Source organism: Pelodiscus sinensis, chromosome 11, assembly GCF_049634645.1.
Source record: "Pelodiscus sinensis isolate JC-2024 chromosome 11, ASM4963464v1, whole genome shotgun sequence".
NCBI classification, from domain to species: Eukaryota; Metazoa; Chordata; order Testudines; family Trionychidae; genus Pelodiscus; species Pelodiscus sinensis.
In genome coordinates, this window is record NC_134721.1 from 32466450 (window position 1) to 32484822 (window position 18373).

An 18373-nucleotide genomic window follows, 5' to 3' on the forward strand; every position below is an offset into this window, starting at 1 on the left:
AGACAGGACAGCAGATAGGTGGGCTGGGCTCTAAGGTGGGTCGGAGAATCCTCTTGCTCAGATTCTCAGGATGCAGTTGATCACCAGTTCTGAGGTCAGGAAGGGATTTCTACGAGCTGGGCCGTCCCTAAGGTGCCACACTGCATCCAGCAGCCACCCAGCCTTTCAAAGCTAAAGGAAGGGAATGTGAGATGACCTGTTAGAGTGCCTGTCTACATGGGCCCAAGGCTTTCCCCACCTGGTGCATTGTGCTCTGGGCAGGGCTCTCTCCAGGCACCAGCTCCACCAGCCCAGTCTGCAGCAAAGTCCAAGCTCCCCTGGCATTTGAGGATCTCCAAGGGACAGAGCAGTGCATTTCAGCCTGTTGGTTTCCAGGGAGACTGGCTGTGTTCCCTGTAAGCTGTGTGCTTGAGCAGGCAGCCACCCTGGAGAGATTCAACTGTGTGCCAGCTGATTAGAAGAGCGCCTACAGCATCAACAGCCAGTAGCATGTGTTTTTGTTAGTGGTGCACATCCACACGTATTGGTACACACAAAATTTATTCTGTGCATGAATGGAAAAAAATAGAGGGAAGGGTGGAGACTGGCTGAGCTGGCTTAGGAAGCAAGGGAAATGAGGCTTATGGGAATGCTGGTTCTGACCTGGGTCCAGGGGTTGGTGGGGAACTAGTTGGTGCAGGGGTATGGGATTCAGGGTCTTTTACTTCCTGGGGATCCTTCTCTGGGGCAGGAAAGTTGGGGAGGTCTCAAGACTCAGGGGACATGTCTTTTGGGGGCTGGATACAAGTGGTAGCCAGGCTCCTGGGGTGGTGACTCCTAGACACTGCAACACTTGATCTGCTGGTAATCCCCTGCCCACCAGCTTCAAAGGGAGTAGATATGAGATGGGAGACTAGAGAGAGTCCCCGCACTTCCGGAACTCTCGAGTTGCCAGGGTCAGTCTCCCCCGGAAGGACCTATTTAAGTGAGACACCGGGGCTGGCTAGGGGACTGTGTTTCCTGTTACTCCCATACTCAGCCATTGGGTTGCTATAGCAACAGATCCTGGCTGGCCCCTCCTCGGGTGGACATGGCGGCATCCTCTTCCTCCTCCAGCAGCGAGAGGTGAGGGGAGTGCTGGTGACCCTCGAACCCTTCCTGGGCCGGGAGGGCGGCCATGGCTGGGATCCCCACCCAGTGGGGGTGGGAGGAGGGGCTGGAAGTGGGGACCTTTGGGGAGGGGAGTGGGCTTTAGTAATTAGAGGGGGGAGCTCCACCCCTGGGGTCTGTCCCAGCTCTAGGAGGGGAGTGAGATCTAGTGGTTAGAGCAGGGAGGGGCAGGGAGCTCGGATTCTGGGGTCTGTCCCAGCTGTAGGAGGGGAGTGGGCACCAGTGGTTAGAGCAGATGGGGAGGGACGTGGCAGCTGGATTTTCTGTTCCATGTGTTGACTAACATACATCCCAGCTTCTCTCTGTCGCTCTGTGCCTACCTGTCTCTGACCACACCCCTTCCTCTCCAGTAATGAAGCTAATTCCAAATGGCTTGATGCCCATTATGACCCCATGGCCAATCTCTACACCTTCTCCTCCTGCATCGGTAAGTCCAGGATCCTCCAGCTGAGAGAGCCGGGGCATGCTCCAGTGGGATTCTCTTGGGTGGAGGTGGGGAGGGTGAGGAGAAAGGGCCAGTTCTGGCTCTGGGAGGAGAGTGAGAGCTAATGGTTAGATTGGAGTGGGGTTGGGAATCAGGGCTTTTTGTTTTTGTTCCTGGCTCGGGGAGAGAATGTGTTCTAGTGGTTTTAATGTGCAGGTGGTGGGGTGCTGAGAATCTGAACATCTGGGTTTTATTCCTGCCCCTTCCATGTTGTGTTTGTGGGTGCTTAGATAAGTCCCATCCCTTATCTGACCCCACATTCTCCTCCAATAGCTTAGTGAGATACCTCAAAGAAAACTGGTCTCAAGGTCACTTAAACGTGTGGTGATGGCTGAGCATAGTTATGTGCAGAGACAAGGGATCCCAACCGAGGGAATACAAAATAAACCCTCCCCCACATGTTTGTTAATTCTTATGGGGATTTGGGCTCCTGTTCTCTGTATGGCCTCCCCTCTCTCAAAGTGAGTGTGTGAGGTGCATACAAACACAGGGGAAGGCAATGAAGGGGATGATCTGATGCTTATTTAACTCTGAGGCCTATGTCTGGTTGGCAGGAAAGTGTTCTCCATTAAAGATTTAGCCCCCTCCTGCCCTTCAGTTACAGAACCCCAGCTTCACATTTCTGGGTCCTCAAAGGAGAACCCTCTGGAAAGTAGCTGTTGCATTGCTGTTAGTGCTGGGAAGAAAACCTTGTCTGCGTTATCCCTTCCTACAATGGGATAAACCTAGGAGTCCTAGCCCCCAACTCTAACCTCCTGGGCCTCACACTCCTCCCAAAGCTGAGGTTAGAAGCTTAGTTCCCAGCCAGCTTCAGCTCACCATTAAATCACAAACTGTAGTGTGTAGCACGCTGCCCTGGCTGTCAAGGCCCAGTGTGATCCCCTCTGATTGCATGCAGGATAATGACTAGAACTGCTGGGCTCATGCTAACTAGGTCCTGTGGAGGGTTACCCATGACAGGGGACTCAAACACTGTCCCCTAGGATATATCCCCGACCTTTCATGTCACTGTGGACATTTATGGGACTCTGTAGAGAGCATCCCAGATGGGAACCAGACACACAGCAAGAACAGATATTGCCCTGTGGTTATAGAGCCTGGAGCATAGTGGCAACAGTCTGCCTTGTAGAGCTGGGGATAGAACCCAAGAGTCTACTCTAACCACTAGTCCCCACTTTCCTCCTAGAGCTGGGGATAGAACCATGGCTCCCAGTCATGCTCTTCCAATCCATGTTTCCAAAGCCCCTTTTATTTCAAAGTCTTTTACATTTTTCAGTGGCCCTGGAACACAAGCCTCTTAAATTGCTATGAAATGAGCCAACACTGCTGTGAGGAGAGAATACCTCCTCCTAATCCCCATTCTCCTCCCCTCCTTGCAGCACAGTTCCCCCACAGTGGGGCAATGTGATCAGCATTAACTGGGGAGGAGACTGTCCCTTTATGCCTGTCAGATACTGGGCCATGGCAGGACCTGCTTAGCACATGGGGAGTCTGTCTGGGATGCTGACGCCACATCTCTTTTTTGTTCCAGCCCTGGCTGACCTGCATGGCGATGGAGATTACAAGGTGAGGAGGGCTGGCCTGCCTGCTCACCCCAGGCCATGAATCTGTCCACCTTGGTATCCTTTCCCACTCCCTCCTAGTTCAGTCCCCTTGGCCTGGTATCCCCCACACTCCATCCTATCTTGGGCTGCAGGAGCAAACAGCACTTGGATGGGGAATGTTGGGATTGTCTCTCAAGATGGGGGTAGGTATTCAGGGCCAGTTATTTTTCTGGGCAGGAGGGAGTGATGATGCCTGTGTCCTGCCCAGCAGGTGGGAGCTTCCATGGGTTTGGGAATGAGGACCCATGAACACTATCCTTCTGTCTCTGTCTTCCCCCCAGCTGGTGGTGGGTGACCTAGGCATGGCTGGCCACACCATGAGGCTGAAGGTATACCGGGGCACGGGGCTGGCCAGCGAGAGCACCTTGTTGGACCTGCCAGCTGCTGTGGCCACCTTTCTGATGGACCAGAATGAGCCACGCACGCCGGCCGTTGCTGTGGCCTCCGGTCCATTTGTCTATGTCTACAAGAACCTGCGGCCCTACTTCAAATTCACCCTGCCCCCCCTGGATGCCAACCCTCTCGAGCAGGATGTCTGGGAGCAAGCCAAAGAGGTGAGCAGAGGGGGTGGCATTGTATGGCCAGCCTATGCTACCTGCCTCTTATCAAACCAATGTGCCCACCCCTCCCTTGCACTCCACATCAAACCCAGTTCTGAGAGTGTGGCCTTGTTAGAACGGAGGGGCTGAAAGTCAGGATGCCTGGTTTCTATTCCCTGCCTTCCCATATCTCTCTGTCTGCATCCCACTCCAGGATATGATTGACCCTCTGACTCTGAAGGAAATGCTGGAGGGGATCCGGTGAGTGGCTTTTCCTGCCCCCTATGAACTATCATATCACCATGCCTTCCCTCCCCTGAAATTCCATCCTGGTCCCTCGCTTAGGAAGTGCTGAGAGTTCATGCCGGAGACATTTAACATTCAGTCCCTGCAGATAGTCTGGGGATGATCCTTGAGGCCAAAGCTGGGGCTGCTGAAAGCCAGGACTCCTGGGTTCTACCCCCAGTTCTGGGCGGGGAGTGGGATCTAGCAGTTCTAGAGTTCTGTTCTGGGTTGTGGACATGGGATGGTGAATATATCCTACTGAGTTTCCGTCCCATGTCTCTCTCTGTTCAACATCTTCCTCTCCTGGTGTGTGTCAGGGACAAGGCGGAGATACCCCTGTCGGTACGATCACTGAGGTAAGCCACGTGGTACCAATGAGGGCAGGGAGTGGCATGAGCATCTCACCCTCCACCAATTTCTTAACTAGCACTAAAACCCTGGGTTGAGAGCTCTATGAACCTGACTTTTCAGGGGATTGGAGCTGGGAGATTGAGGTTGGTGGCCAAGGGAGACTGTGTGAAGGGGTCAGGGATCCTGGCAGTGGGGAAGGCAGGTACAGTAAAGAGCACAAGGCCGGGGCTGGGAATCGGGGAGGGATTTGAGCAGTGGGGGACACAGGTGATGTGGGGATGACAAGCCAGGGGGGTTGGGAATTGGGGAGGGATCCTGGTAGTGGAAGAGGTGGGTGGTGCGAGGAGCATAGGCTCTCTGGGGTAAGTTGTCCCAAAGTTTGGGGACTCTCTATCTCCCATCCTAAGGAGATAGAGGGGGACAATGTGGGGCAGAGCAGGCTGAGACTAGAGCACAGTCCACCTCTCTCTCTCCTCTGTCCCCAGGTTCCTGGCCCAAGATGTATCCGAGATGGAGAGTTTTGTAAACCTACATAAGGGGCAACCAATCAAGCGTCAGGTGGGTCCCTGCTCTGTATCTGGAGAGGAGGACTCAATGGTATTCTAGCATTGTCATTTCCACTCCCCACCCCTTGTCCTGTGAGTCCCAGCAGGGCGATCCAGGTACCCTTACCTCCCAGCATGTCCCCTGGGGAGACTGGCACTGCCCTCGTCAGGTAGGAAGGGGGAGAGGCCCATGCCCCTCGCATGCCTATCTCCCTGTCCAGACTGTCATCACCTGCATGAGCACACTGAAGAAGAACATGGCGGATGAGGATGCGGTCAGCTGCCTGGTGATTGGGACGGAGAGTGCTGATATCCTCATCCTGGACCCCGAGGCCTTCACTATCTTGGCCAAGGTGAGTGGGGATCTGGGTGAGGGGGTCCCTAAATAAACAGCACCTGTACCCCACCCCAGAGGTGGCTGCATCTCAGCACCAAGCAAGGCACCCCAGCTCATATATAGCTCGTTCGTGTGCATGTGTGGAGATGCCCCAGCTCTCCATTTGCTGTTACAGATGACGTTGCCTAGCGTGCCTGCCTTCCTGGACGTGATGGGGCAGTTCGATGTGGAGTACCGGGTCACAGTGGCCTGCAGGGATGGGAACATCTACATCCTGCGCAGGTGACAGCAAGCCGTGAGTGGATACCTGGGTTACAGTGGGGCCAAGAGAGGGCTGGGGAGTGCTGAGGAACGTAAGATAAGGGACCCTGTATGTCCCCACATCCACCTGGATCAGACCCGGGGCTCTCTCCAGCCTGGTATTCCCTTCCCTCTCTGATGGGACCCATGGGCCCATCCCAGTACTCTGCCTAGCTCCTGCCCAACAGCCAGCAGTGCCAGTTGCCCATAATGCACCTCAGCCCAGGCCCTGGTGCTTGAAGGTCTCGCTTTGCTGTAACATTCCTGCATGTGGGGCCTGCCTGGTCCCATCCCCTGGGTCCCAGGGCATGGTGGTGTATGTGTCATGGGAACACCCAAGGCAGGCAGGGGGTACAAAGTGGGGGTTGGGTGGGGCAATAAGCCCTGTGGTGGGCTGGCACTGACCTATCTGCCCTCTCTCCCCACTCCAGGGAGTCTAAGCGATCCAAATACTGCATTGAGCTGAGTGCCCAGCCCGTGGGGCTCGTGCGGGTGCACAAGAGCATCATGGTTGGCTGCTCCGATGAGACACTGCAAGGCTACACCCAGAAGGTGGGAGTGGGTGATGGCACCACCTCCAGAGCACTGGGGAGTGGATCAACTGGACAGGTTCTGCATCCTGTATACCCCCATATCTGCTCCCTACACCTCCTGGTACCAAAGTACCTCTCCCTGGGGGATCAGTGGGAGATCTCTATAGCTCCCGTCTAAGTCTGGTCTGCTAAGAGGGTCATTCAGGGTGTCACATGAGGGATCCTTGTGTAAATAACTCTGTCCCACCCCAGAGGCAGATAAACAGCCTCTGCCCCTCACCCTACAGTTGGCTGAATCTGAGCACCAGGTCCCTTTCTTGCACAGGGGAAGAAGCTGTGGACAATCTATCTGCCAGCCCCACTGATGACCATGAGCCTGCTAGATCAGAAATCACGGGGCTTCCAGGCCGTGATGCTGAGTCTGGCCAACCAGGAGGTGCACATGTACCGAGACAAGAATCTTGTGGACATCATCCACACCCAGGTAACTACCCCTTTGGGCAAAGCCAGTGCCAAGGCTAATGCAGGGCTCCTGGGTTCTGTCCCAGCTTTGGGAAGAGAATGGTCTCATGGGTTAGAGTAGGAGACTGGGAACCAGGTCTCTTGGGTTCTAGCCCTAGCTCTGGGAAGAAGTGGAGTCTAGGGGGTTAGAATGGGGAGACTAGGAGCCAGGAATGCGGGTCTGGTGCTTATGAGGAAGCCAGAACACTGGCTGGGCTGCCTGATACCGTTGCTTCCCCCACACAGGATGTGGTCACCAGCATTTGCTTTGGCCGCTATGGGCGTGAAGACAACACACTCATCATGACAACTAAAGGTGAGCAAAGGACGTGCCAGGTGGGCACCATTCAGTTCCCTGCGCTGCTGTGCAATACTGAATGCATGCTGCAGGGAATGCTGCTGGCTGCGTGCAGGACACACTGATCTTAGCTCAGAAATTCCACCCTCAGGCATCCAGGAAGGAATTCAAATCCCATGGGCCATGCAGTTCAGCAAGGGGCATTAAAGGGTCCGGCCACTATTACAGGTAGCACAACACAGGGGATGGGCCCATAGATCTGACCCAGGGAGAGGGGTTTCAGGACCTTAGTGCCCATTTGCACTCTATCCCGACAACACTTTACCTCTAGTGCAGCATTCACTGCAGAGTTTTGGAAAATCATATTTCTAAGTACAGCCAACTGAAAAGTTTGACACTTGTGAAATGCTCCTTCAATAATACATGCCCCACTCTTCAGGCGGGGGGCTGATCATCAAGATTCTGAAGCGCACAGCCGTGTTTGAGGAGAAGGACACGTCGCTGGGGCCTCCCATGGCCCAGAGCATCCGACTCAGTGTGCCCAAGAAGACCAGGCTGTATGTAGACCAGACGCTGCGGGAGCGTGAGAATGCTGTGGGTGAGTGGGGCAGGAATGTGGAGGGCATGGAGGGGGACAGCTTGTGCCAGGAAGGGGGTGGAGAAGATGAGGATGCAGGGGTATGAGGATGGAGGAGTGGAGATTGGGGGTGGGAGATGAAGTGGCGCATCTCCCACACTATTTCCCATTCCCTTCTCCCCCAGCAATGGGTCTCCTCCCGTGGGTCCAGCCTTAGAGCCTCCAGTCTCACTCTGAGCATCAACCATGGGAAAGATAGAAACCACTGGATTGGGATTTACTTACCAGCTCAACATGTCAGTGTAAATGTACTGGCACCACTGGGGCGGTGGACTGTAGGGAGCAGAAGGGGGGCTCAGTAGGGAGCAGTCTCACAGTAAATGCAGCTCCAATGTCCCAGGAGGCGCTGCACTGCAGAAAGCAGGTTGGGGGTTCAGTCAGGGGTGCCGTGCCCTCACAACCAATACTGCCACAATCCCCCAAGGGCCGCTGCACTGCAGGGGGGCGGGATAGGGGCTCAGTTAGGGGTTCAGTGCTGACCCCGATGCCGCAGTGCCACACCAAATGGCACTGTGCTGCAGATAAGCCATAAACCCAGATCCATTCATACTTAGTCTGCCATGAGTGTAGGGGACTAGAGTAGATGCCCTCTTGAGATCCTTTCCAGTCCTATGGTTCTGTAATAGGTAGAGACCCCCCCGGCGATTGGCTGCTGCCCCCAGACTGACTTTCTTCCCTTGCTGTCCCTTCGCCCCTCGCCAGCCATGCACCATGTGTTCCAGAAGGACCTGTGCCGGCTGCGCCTGATGGCAGCCCGGGCCTATGTCAAAGCGCTGGAGTCCAGCCTCGCGCCTGTCACATCCACCCTACAGGAACCCCTTAAGATGAATGCAGTGGTGAGTAGGCCATGGGACACCCACCGCTGGGAATGAAAGGGGGACGGGCGTTCGGATGGAACCAGGAGACAGGGTGAGAAAAATCAGGATTTTCTCCACAGCTCTAGCGGAGGAGAGGGGAGGGGGCTGGGTAGTTTTTGCTGCTATGGGTTGAAGTAGAGCCCTGCACGGGACTGTTTTTAAACCCTGCTCCCGTCCTGCCCTGCAATACCATATTGTTTCTCGAATATTTATCCTGCTCCCGGTACTGAGGCAGTAGGCCATTGGGATCCCAGTCCTGGTGCAGGGCATGGACATTCTGTTCTCAGCACAGCTCCCTCCTCAGCATCCCTTGCAATGGAATGGGGAGACCCTCTGAGAGCAGTGGTTCCCAACCGCCGGGCCACCGCTCGCTGATGGCCATGGATCTCTGTCTCCTGGGCCGCGGTGGATCTGGGGAACGAGGCTGGGGTATACAAGTCTCTCCGGGGCAGTTGGGAAAGGCAAGTCATATGTCATGGGTCAGGACAGGCCTCTCCCAACAGCAGCGGTGGGAGGGGAGGCACTAGGTGGTGTACTCCAGCCCTGGTCCCCAGAGCTGCCGCGATGCACAGGGCTAGGTGAGGGGGGCGGGGCAAGCACTGGGGGCTCCAGGGGTGGGGCTAGTGCTGGGGGGATCTGGAGGCTGAGCTAGTAGTGGGGGGGGGGGGGGGGGGGGTTGGGGCCGGGCTGGCACTGGATGCTCTGGGGACAGCTAATATTGGGGGCTGGCACTGGGCGAGGCTCTGGGGGGGTTGGGTGTAGTGAGGCTCTAGAAATAGGAGGCTGGTACTGGGGGGCTGGTGGCAGGGGGCTCTAAGGGGCGGTGGGCTGGCACTGAGGCATTTGTGATGGGGGGAGTTGGTCCTGAGGGGTTTCAGCGCAGGGGACTCTGGGGTCAGTGGCTGGCACTAGGGTGTAGTGGAAGGGCACAGAGCTCTAAGAGTTAGGGTTGGCACTGGGGGCTCAGCTTTTGGCGGTCCAGTAATGTATTTGCATATTCATCATTTGCATAATGAATATACAAATAAAATGTTACCAGTCCACGAAAAGTTTGTGACTGGGTTTGCCGGTCCCCGGTAGGTATCAAAAAGGAGGGAGCCCCTGACTTAGAGGGATTAGAATCCACATCCCTACAAGGGGATGAGCAGCCCCTGCATCTCCCCTTCCCAGGCAAAGGGATTAGAAACCTCGCAGCCTCCATGCAAGTGGCTGGAGAGCCCCTTCCTCATCGTGCCAAGGGGACAGGAAGCCACCCACAAGCGCGAGGAGGGAAAGTTCCCATTGCCACCCTTTGTTCTGTGCTGCTGCTGGCTGGGGTGTCTCGTCTGCGGGGTGGGAGGGCTATTTTCTTTCATTCTGTTCCCACATTATTTTTTGAATTTTTCTCCCCCTCCTGCTAATTATGGCAGCAGGCCCCTCGGGAGCCCACTGCCGCTGCCGGGCTCTAGTTTGAAGTTCAAGGTATAGCCACTGGACTGAGCTGCCTGCTTTGGCAGGGTCACTGTTGGGAGAGCCACTGTTGCTGAGAGCGCAGCAGAAAGTGCCGACAAGGCCTTTGCAGGGTGCTACATGCACCTGGGGCAGCTGCTTTTCAAGGACACTGCGCCCGGGGAGGGGGTCAGACAGGAGCTGTGAGAACAACCCCCCACTGGAAATGCCGGGCATCAGGCAGCCAGAGGGGAAGAGTTGCTCTGAGAGAAGGTCCTGAGGGAGCTTGGCCCTGGTCTCCCTGCCCATCTGCATGTGGGGGAGGATTTGTGTGGTTCATGAGGGTCGCAGTCTGAGCAAGAGCCAGGAGCCATTATCAGACACATTTGGCCAGTGTTAAAACAGGGCGAGATGTGCCCTTGCAATATGGGAGGGGGGAGAGGAACTCCGGGGGAGATGGGTCTCTAGCTCACTGAGCAGATCTGGGCTGAACGCCGATCAGTGGGAGCAGAATTTGGCTTTGTCATCTCTTTAGATTTCCAGGGATCCCTTCTTATGGCTCCTGTGGTGGAGCTTCCTCCCCTCCCGCCCCATTCCCAAGCTGGCTCTCCGGCCCTCATAAGGGCTGGGTTGGCTCTGGGATCAAGGACTCCTCTCCTCCTTGCACTGAACCTGTGCTCAGAATCTACCCCTCCACCTCCAGGTCCAGGGCATCGGCCCCACCTTCAAACTGACCCTCCACATTCAGAATACATCAGTTGGGTGCCCCTCCATCAACCTGCTGGTGAGCTTCCTCTACGACCAGAACCTCTATGCCATGAAAAGAGCCTTCTTCAAGGTATTCCCCCTCTCCTGACCTCTGACCACCCCTACAGGCCCCTGCCCTCTGGCTGACTCGGCCTTGTCTCCCTACAGGCCCCCATGCTGGTCCCAGGACTGAACTACCCCATTGAAACCTTTGTGGAGTGTCTGAGTGACAAGGGGATCTCAGATGTCATCAAGGTTTGTACAGAGACAGCCCACCCCAGAGAGATGCCTGGTCCTTTGAAATCCTCCCTCCTGGTGTTGGTGGATGGGGGTGGGACCCAGAGGTGGCTGCATTTCAGTGCCCCAGGAGGAATCCGTGTATAAAGAGTCCCTGCACCCCTCCCCATAGGTGGCTTCTTTCTCATCCTGGGCGCTCTGTCTCCTCTCTTGCAGGTGTTTGTGTTGCGGGAGGGCCAGAGCACACCCTTGCTGACTGCCCATATCAACATGCCAGTGAGTGAGGGCCTGGCTGTTGCCTGAACCCCCTCTGGGGGGCGATAGAGACCAGAGCTGCAGTAGATCCCATAGGTGGCTCACTGGGCCAGAGCCTGGAGCTGGAGCTGGAGCTGAACCACCAAACCGCCCCAGGATGCACACTGCTGAGTAGGGATCATGGGGAGGGGGTGTTGTGGCTGCCCTCGCTGCCCCCAGCCTGGAGCACAGACCCAGCTGTTTTGTCTGGGATCAGGCCAGGTCTTTACATCAGAGGAGATAGGGGAAGGACTTGTGCCCAGTTTGGCATCAAATACTGTGAGGAAGGTGGGCAGGAGATTCTCCCCCACCCACAAACCTTGGGGCAGCACCTGGAAAGCCCCAGAACTGTGATTGTAGCGTCCCAATAAAGCCAACACAGTCGCTTTGCCAAGAGTGTCGGTGTGAGGAGTACGCAGCATGGGGTGTGGGGGAGATACACGCAGCTAAACTATTAAACAAACCCCCTCCAACCAAAGGGGCCACACCAAGCACAGAAAAGCAGTTTAATGGATATTTCACTGGCCCCGTTCATTGCTGCAGCAAAGCGAAGGGCTTTGGGCTTGCACACAGTGCATGCATGTGTGCTGCTGGACGGGCCAAACCCAGCTCTGGTACCTGTGGGTGTGGAGCTATAGTGGTCTGAGTATTGAATTCATTTCCCCATCACACCGCGAAGGCCTATGGTGCCAACCAGTTTTTTCTGTCTTGATGGTGGCAGAGGTCATTGCAGGGGAGTCAACAGCCTCTCTGCAGCAGCGGCACCCCCTTCAAGAGGGACAATGGACCTTGCTTCCCGGGGCTCCTAAGCGTTGCACGATGGCTGTTACAGGGAACTTGCTGACTCCACAGGCGTTTCTGCCGCGATAGAGCCGGTAATAGCCCTGCCGAGTGGACACGTGGTTAGGGACAGTTGGTACTGGAGACCTTTTCTCACCCAGGGCTGCTGTACACTGGGAACTTACATTGGCATAGCTCTGTCTCAGGGCTGTAAAAATCCCCCTCCCCCCAAGATGGGTAGCAGTGCTGACCTAGGTGGATGGAACAATTCTGTGAGCCTAGCAGAGAGGAGTGAACTTCAATGACAGGAGAACCCCTCCCATGGGTGGAGGTGGCAAACAGCTGTGCTGCAAGTGTAGACAAACCCACACTCAGCCCTGGCACCTAACTGGGCCAGGGTCGGAACCTGGCTGGGGCATGTACAATAAAAGCCCACTCCTCACCCCAGTGGTGGCTGTGCCTTAGGCAGGGGATCCCTGTATACAGCAAAGCTGACAGCCACCGCAGGCCTGGGAGTGGTGGGGCTGAGGGCAGTCAGCCCTTAGCCCGCAGTGTAGGCCCCCCCAGCCCTCGGAGCCATGTTTCAGCACTCCTGTGGCAATTCAAAGGAGATCGGGGCAACGGCAGCAACCAGGAGCACCAAGCCCCTTTGAAACTCTGGGTCCTGGGACAACTGCCCCCACATTGATGGGCCTGCCTGTATAATCAGCCCCTGCATCCCACCCAAAGGTGGGATCAAACCAGCCCACACACCCACAGACAGCAGCACCATGCGGGCAGCCCCACACTCACCTGCTCTCCCCAGTGATCCCCCCAGGAGTTCTTGATGATCCAGAACTGCCTTTCGTTCACTACGGTTAATTGGCGAAGAGAAAGGCACAGAGGCGTTAGGGTGATTTTGACAACTGAGTCTCCTGCCAACCCCCAGTTCATTTAACCCAAATCCAACCACTTGCAGTGCCCCTTGCTACTCACCAGCCCCGTAGCCAACTAGCAGAACAACATGATCCAGCTGGTCAGGACTGCAGTTCTTCACCAAGGGCTGGGAGATGCCCCTTTTATAATACTACAGAGGCACAAAAACGGGAGGAGGGAGTGAGTCAGTGACAGGGGAGGGGGAGCTTAGTGTGCAGGTCACTGGGATGGGGTGCGTAGCCAGAGGGCTTCCCCCCCCATTGCTGAAATTGGGGGGCACATACCTTCATGGCAGCCGAGTTCAGGGTAACTGTGATTGGACCCTGAGATGCGACATGTGCAGCTATTTCTAGAAGAGGAAACCCAAATGAACTGGGTGGGGAGGAGACCCCAGGAACAAACACCCCAGCCCTACCAGGCTGCTGCTGTACCCACAGGCTGGCTACATTGGCCCTTGTCCCACCCTGTGTCCTCTGGGCACCCTTCACCTTCCTCCTCTGCTGCTCCAATGGGGAAGCATGGAACTAATAAGCCCCTTGCTGATTTCACACACACCACCCCATGCACCTTCCTGCCAGTGCACAGCTGCCTGAAAACTAAGCAGGGTCTTTGTCAGTTCTGGCCCTGTCTTACACAGCCTCCACCCTGACCCTGCTCTGCCTGACACTCCCCATTATGTCCCCAAAATGCTGCTGCACTGCCCCTCACATGCTCCTTTGCCCACCATTCCACCCTGGATGGTCCAGTCTCCCCAGCTGGCTCCACCCCAATCCCTCTCACCCTCCTCATCTTCAGGTAATGTCTGGAAGCCCTGGATGTAGGCAGCTGATGGCTTATCGTTGTTCTTGCATTTCTCTGTTTTCCCTTTGTAGGGGTAGTCAGCCTCGCTCGTCAGACCTCCTAGGAGGGGATGTGTGTAAAAGGACTGGAATGGGCCAGGAACACCTCATTCCCTGCTCCAGCACTGCCCTGTTCTGAAGCCCCCCTGCATGCATCCTGTCATATAGTGCAGCCAGAACAGGGTCCAGGAGTGAGGAAGGGTCTGTGTACCATACAGAGGAGACTGTACTCAGTGTGGGCCAGGGTCTATGCAGCATCCAATGATGGGAGCTGCTGACTAGGCTAGGATCTGTGCAATTCTAGGGGCCCCCAATCTCAAGGGGCCTGTACAGCACCTGTAATGAGAAGGGGCCTAGTCTGGTTTGGGGTGAGTCTCCATGCACTAAAATATTCTCACAATAAAATTGTTGTGGGGGTGAAGAAGGGCACGTCCTGGAAGGTCCAGAACATGGCGGGCGGTGTTACTGTCTGCAGGGAAAAGGACCCATGTCCCTCCAGTGCCTACATACGTAAACGGAGCACCGTGGTGAAGGCGTCCCACACGTAGCCCCCATTGCACCCTGCTCCACACCAGCTGCAGTCCAACACCTCTGCAAAGGAAGCAGGGGATGAGCACCAAGCCAGCTCCCACTCATCCCCGTCACACTCTGAAATCCTGCCCCTGCTGGGCAGCAGGTACTGACCATGATAGACCCCAGTGAGCACCTGGCAGGGGGAAGTTCCCATTGTGGCTCCTGGTGGGGCTGATTGTCCCACACTTGGATGGAAAGACTCATGGCACCTGCTAGCCCTGGCTTTAACATCTGGTGGGGGAGAGTCCCTCAGGCAGGGCTCAGCTGATAATACAGTGGGGGGAGAGGTACCAAGTCTACCAAGAGGCAAGTCTGTGGTGGGGCTGTCCCCCTACCCCACTGAGTACAAACAGGGTGCAAATATAAGAAACCCCATAGAGTCCGCACATCAGGTCTCCACGTACCCCAGGTTTCTAGGCAAGCCCAAGTGAAGAGAGTTCTTTACACGCACTCACACACATACCAGGATTCTGAGCTGGGAAGGATCTTCCAACATCCCCAGAAACCCCCTCCTCTGTGCCCCATTCACCACAGCCTGTTGGGGGCTGCGCACAGCAGGGCAGCGCTGGCTGGGGTGTCCCATCCACTTCCAGTCAAGGGGGCGCCCCACCCCCACGTCCCTACCTTGCACCGAGAGGTTCCGGGGCTGGTGGAAGTGGATGTTCCAGAGGGACTCGATGTTGGAGACGGCAGCAAATGCCCAGCATGAGCGACACTCCATTCCCTGCAGAGAGAGGGGAGGAGAGGCCCAGCATGGCGCTATGGGGTGCTGTGCTGTGGGGCTCAAGGGGGAGCTCTTCCTGGCCTCAGCACTGATCCCAGTGCCCCAGCTGAGGCAGAGAGGCGCTGACTGGGGTTAGCAATGGGGGGGTTCTTATTACTGAGCCACCCCTGAACTGCTCCATTTAACTGCTAATCTGTGGGCTCCCTCCCTGCAACTACCTGGTTCCTCACAGCAGTCACAGCCCCGGCCTTCCTCCAATCGCAGGATGTGGGCAGCTTCCCCCTCGGGAGCCGGGGGGCCTGGGCCATGCTGGGGGGTGGGTGGCTTTGAAATACGCCACGGAACTCCTCATCTGGGGGGACAGAGGGAGATGGCACTGAGGGGTGCTGGAAGGGGAAGGATGGGTGCAAAGAGGTGGGAGGTAGAGGAAGAGGGTGCAGAGACATGGGGGAGCAGCAGGGAGGGAGATATGTGAGGGATGCAAAATGGTGAAGGCCAGGAGGAGGGAGGGTGCAAAGCAGTGGGGCCAGGAAAAGGGATGTAGAGTGGTGGGGAGGGGAAGGGAGCAGTGCAGAGCAGTACATTTGGGGAAGGGGATGTAGAGAGGTGTGGGTGTGGAAGGGGTGGTAGCACTAGAAGGGGTGAAGAGATGTGGGGGTAGGAGTAGTGGGTGCAGCATGGTGAGGAACGGGAGGGGTACTGAGTGGTGTGGACAGAAAAGGGGGGGTCACAGGACAGGTCCTGAGCTGTAGGAGTGGGAAGGGGTGCACAGCTGCAGGGCTGAGGGATGCGGGGGGCCTGGGGTCCCACCTGTCCAGTCGCTAAAGCGGGTCACTCCATACTGCCCCGTGCCCAGCTCCGTCTCCTGCAGCTGCTGTGCCGTGACAAGACTCTGCATGAAGATCCCGAAGCGTCTCTGCTGTTCTGGAGGGGGAGGAGGATCATGGGCTCTGGGGTGCAGGAGACCCCCAGCTGGTAGCACTAGACATCCTGCCCCCCAGACCTACCATCAGGGCCAGAAGTTTCCACTTTCAAGTGTCTCTTTCCACTGCTAGCGAGAGCCGCAGAGGGGTGGGTATGACACCAGCCTGATGGAAATGGTGAGACAACAGCGAAGGACTCCAACCCCGCCTCTATTGAGGCCCAGCGCATGCAGCGCCCCGGGGAAAGCCTGGCTCAGAGATGTGGTGAGGCGAATCAAGCTGGTCTGTCATCCTGGCCACGGCCCCTTTTCCCCCTGCTACCCACGTAAGCCCCTCCAGGAAGAGTCCCCCATCCCCCCATCCATCACCTGCAGGGCTCCTGTAAGTTCTGTTGAATTGAATCATAAAATCCTTGAACATTCGGGTCACTTCAGCCTGAAATGGACAAACCAGCGGGTGGAATTGAAGGGGTATCCAAGCAGCCAGTGCTCCTGCCCCATTCCCCATGCTCAGTCCTGCCCCGCAAGCTCTGCTGATGCTCCCAATCTCCACCCCAGCCCCCTGGAAGCCCAGTCCTGGGTCCCTATCCTACACCTCTGTCAGCACCCCTCAGTCCTGAACCACAGCCCCCTGCGAGCCAAGCCCTGGGCTGTGCACCCCCACCCAGCTCTGCTCATGCCCCTCAGCCTCCCACCACCACCAGCTATCCCTACTTCGGGGTGTGAGGTGGAGCCCTCTGATATCTGTGGGAACAGAGGGGTGGATGGGGAGAGTGTTGATGCCTATGTGCCGCTTGGGCTCAGAGAGGCACATGGAGCATAGAGGAGTGTGCAGTGGCTGGCGCATGAGGGATAGGCTGTCCTGCAGTGGGAATGGCTCCTGGATTTGCCCCTCTCCATGCCCATCACCCATCTCTGGAGTATCAAAACAAGCACCAAGATTGCTGGAGCACAGAAGCCAGTGGCACTCCGTACAGACACTCTGGCTTTCAGGGCCCTTCCCCCCAAAAAATTGCTCCCTCTGGGTTCACCCTCCATCCCTTACCTTGCTGAGTCCTGGGGGCAGGATGGAGCCAGCTGGAAGGGCACAGCCCCAGCTCCAGCCCCACAGCAGCAGGAGGCAGGGACTCCACACTCCAGGCCCCATGACAGTAGCTGCTCAGTACTAGCCCAGGCATCCTGTGGTGGCTATATGGGCAGGAGAGTGACGGAAACTGTCGAGCTGAGGAGTAGCAGGTGTGAAATCCGGAGGTGGCAGAAGGGGGGGATCTGAGGTGTGGGGGTTGGGTCTCAGACCTCCACGCAGCCTCAGACCTGCTGCTGGGCTCTCAAGGTCTGTGCCAGACGGACAGATTTGAGACAATGGGGCATTGTTCTGTCAGTTCCCCTGGCTCATCTGCTCTACTGGTGGGGGCATTTAGCCCGGGGCACCATCCTCTGGTGCCTACCTTGCCCCCCCCCCCCCAGGTAACGGTGCCACAGAATCCAAAGACCCTGGAAGCAATGTCGCTTATGACAACCACAGCACAGTGAACCTCTGTCTGGGGCTGGCCACGCTGGAATCCAGCCCCCCTCTGCCAAGGGTGTCTGTAAAATACCCCAGCAGAGACATGGGGCTTTTAGTGCCCCCTACTGCATCCACTAAGCTCAACAGCCCTAGGGCTGCTCAAGGGCAGCGTTTCTCAAATTGTGGGTCAGGACCACAAAGTGGGTCACGACTCCTTTTAATGGGGCTGCCAGGCTGGGCTTGCTGGAGCTCGTACATTGGCTCCTGCTGGGGCTCAGGCCTGAACCTAAAAGCCAAGCCCCACTGCCTAGGACCAAAGCCTTCAAGGCGGTGGGACTAGCCGGGAGGTTCCGGATCCGTGGGTTCTACTCTGGGAAGCAGGACTCCTGGGGCATGTCTACACTAGGGAATCATTGCGAAATAACTCCCCTTATTTCCAAGTAACACGGTGAGCATCCACACTCCCAAGCCGGTGATTTCGAAATGACAGCTCCTGCCTGGGAAGAGGAATAAGCTGATTTTGAAATAACAGGGAGTGTAGCCATAGCCTGGAACAGCCATGCACCATGTGTTCCAGAAGGACCTGTGCCGGCTGCGCCTGATGGCAGCCCGGGCCTATGTCAAAGCGCTGGAGTCCAGCCTCGCGCCTGTCACATCCACCCTACAGGAACCCCTTAAGATGAATGCAGTGGTGAGTAGGCCATGGGACACCCACCGCTGGGAATGAAAGGGGGACGGGCGTTTGGATGGAACCAGGAGACAGGGTGAGAAAAATCAGGATTTTCTCCACAGCTCTAGCGGAGGAGAGGGGAGGGGGCTGGGTAGTTTTTGCTGCTATGGGTTGAAGTAGAGCCCTGCACGGGACTGTTTTTAAATCCTGCTCCCGTCCTGCCCTGCAATACCATATTGTTTCTCGAATATTTATCCTGCTCCCGCTACTGAGGCAGTAGGCCAGTGGGATCCCAGTCCTGGTGCAGGGCATGGACA

At 56.5% G+C, this 18373-nt stretch overlaps 2 protein-coding genes across 6 annotated transcripts; one reads left to right on the forward strand and one right to left on the reverse strand.

Moving 5' to 3' along the window:
- Window positions 1-958: 958 nt before the first annotated feature.
- BBS1 (Bardet-Biedl syndrome 1) lies at window positions 959-11516 on the forward strand. Of its 3 annotated transcripts, none has more exons than XM_075938982.1 (17): window positions 959-1104; window positions 1500-1576; window positions 3165-3199; window positions 3519-3791; window positions 3991-4037; window positions 4379-4417; window positions 4898-4970; window positions 5179-5310; window positions 5470-5576; window positions 6026-6146; window positions 6453-6611; window positions 6875-6944; window positions 7366-7524; window positions 8266-8399; window positions 10552-10686; window positions 10764-10850; window positions 11049-11516. In XM_075938982.1, exons 1-17 carry the CDS (start codon window positions 1070-1072, stop codon window positions 11133-11135), a joined length of 1770 nt encoding a protein of 589 aa, XP_075795097.1. In that variant the 5' UTR covers window positions 959-1069; the 3' UTR covers window positions 11136-11516. The 3 variants fall into 3 exon arrangements, with proteins under 3 accessions (XP_075795097.1, XP_075795098.1, XP_075795099.1); XM_075938983.1 differs by having other exon boundaries at window positions 1043-1104; window positions 1445-1576; XM_075938984.1 differs by having other exon boundaries at window positions 1067-1104; window positions 3165-3380.
- A 136-nt stretch (window positions 11517-11652) lies between these two features.
- Window positions 11653-18097, reverse strand: LOC102446591 (cathepsin W-like). 3 transcript variants are annotated; one of them, XM_006121669.4, is made up of 11 exons: window positions 16925-18096; window positions 16249-16315; window positions 15768-15881; window positions 15176-15309; window positions 14858-14957; window positions 14171-14251; window positions 13602-13721; window positions 13106-13170; window positions 12882-12972; window positions 12699-12757; window positions 11653-12010 (listed from the first exon to the last, which is right to left on the reverse strand). In XM_006121669.4, the coding sequence occupies exons 1-11, from the start codon at window positions 17024-17026 to the stop codon at window positions 11897-11899; spliced, it is 1047 nt and encodes a 348-aa protein (XP_006121731.4). In that variant the 5' UTR covers window positions 17027-18096; the 3' UTR covers window positions 11653-11896. The 3 variants fall into 3 exon arrangements, with proteins under 3 accessions (XP_006121731.4, XP_075795102.1, XP_075795101.1); XM_075938987.1 differs by lacking the exon at window positions 13602-13721 and having other exon boundaries at window positions 16925-18097; XM_075938986.1 differs by lacking the exons at window positions 16249-16315; window positions 16925-18096 and adding an exon at window positions 15965-16230.
- Between the last annotated feature and the right edge of the window lie 276 nt (window positions 18098-18373).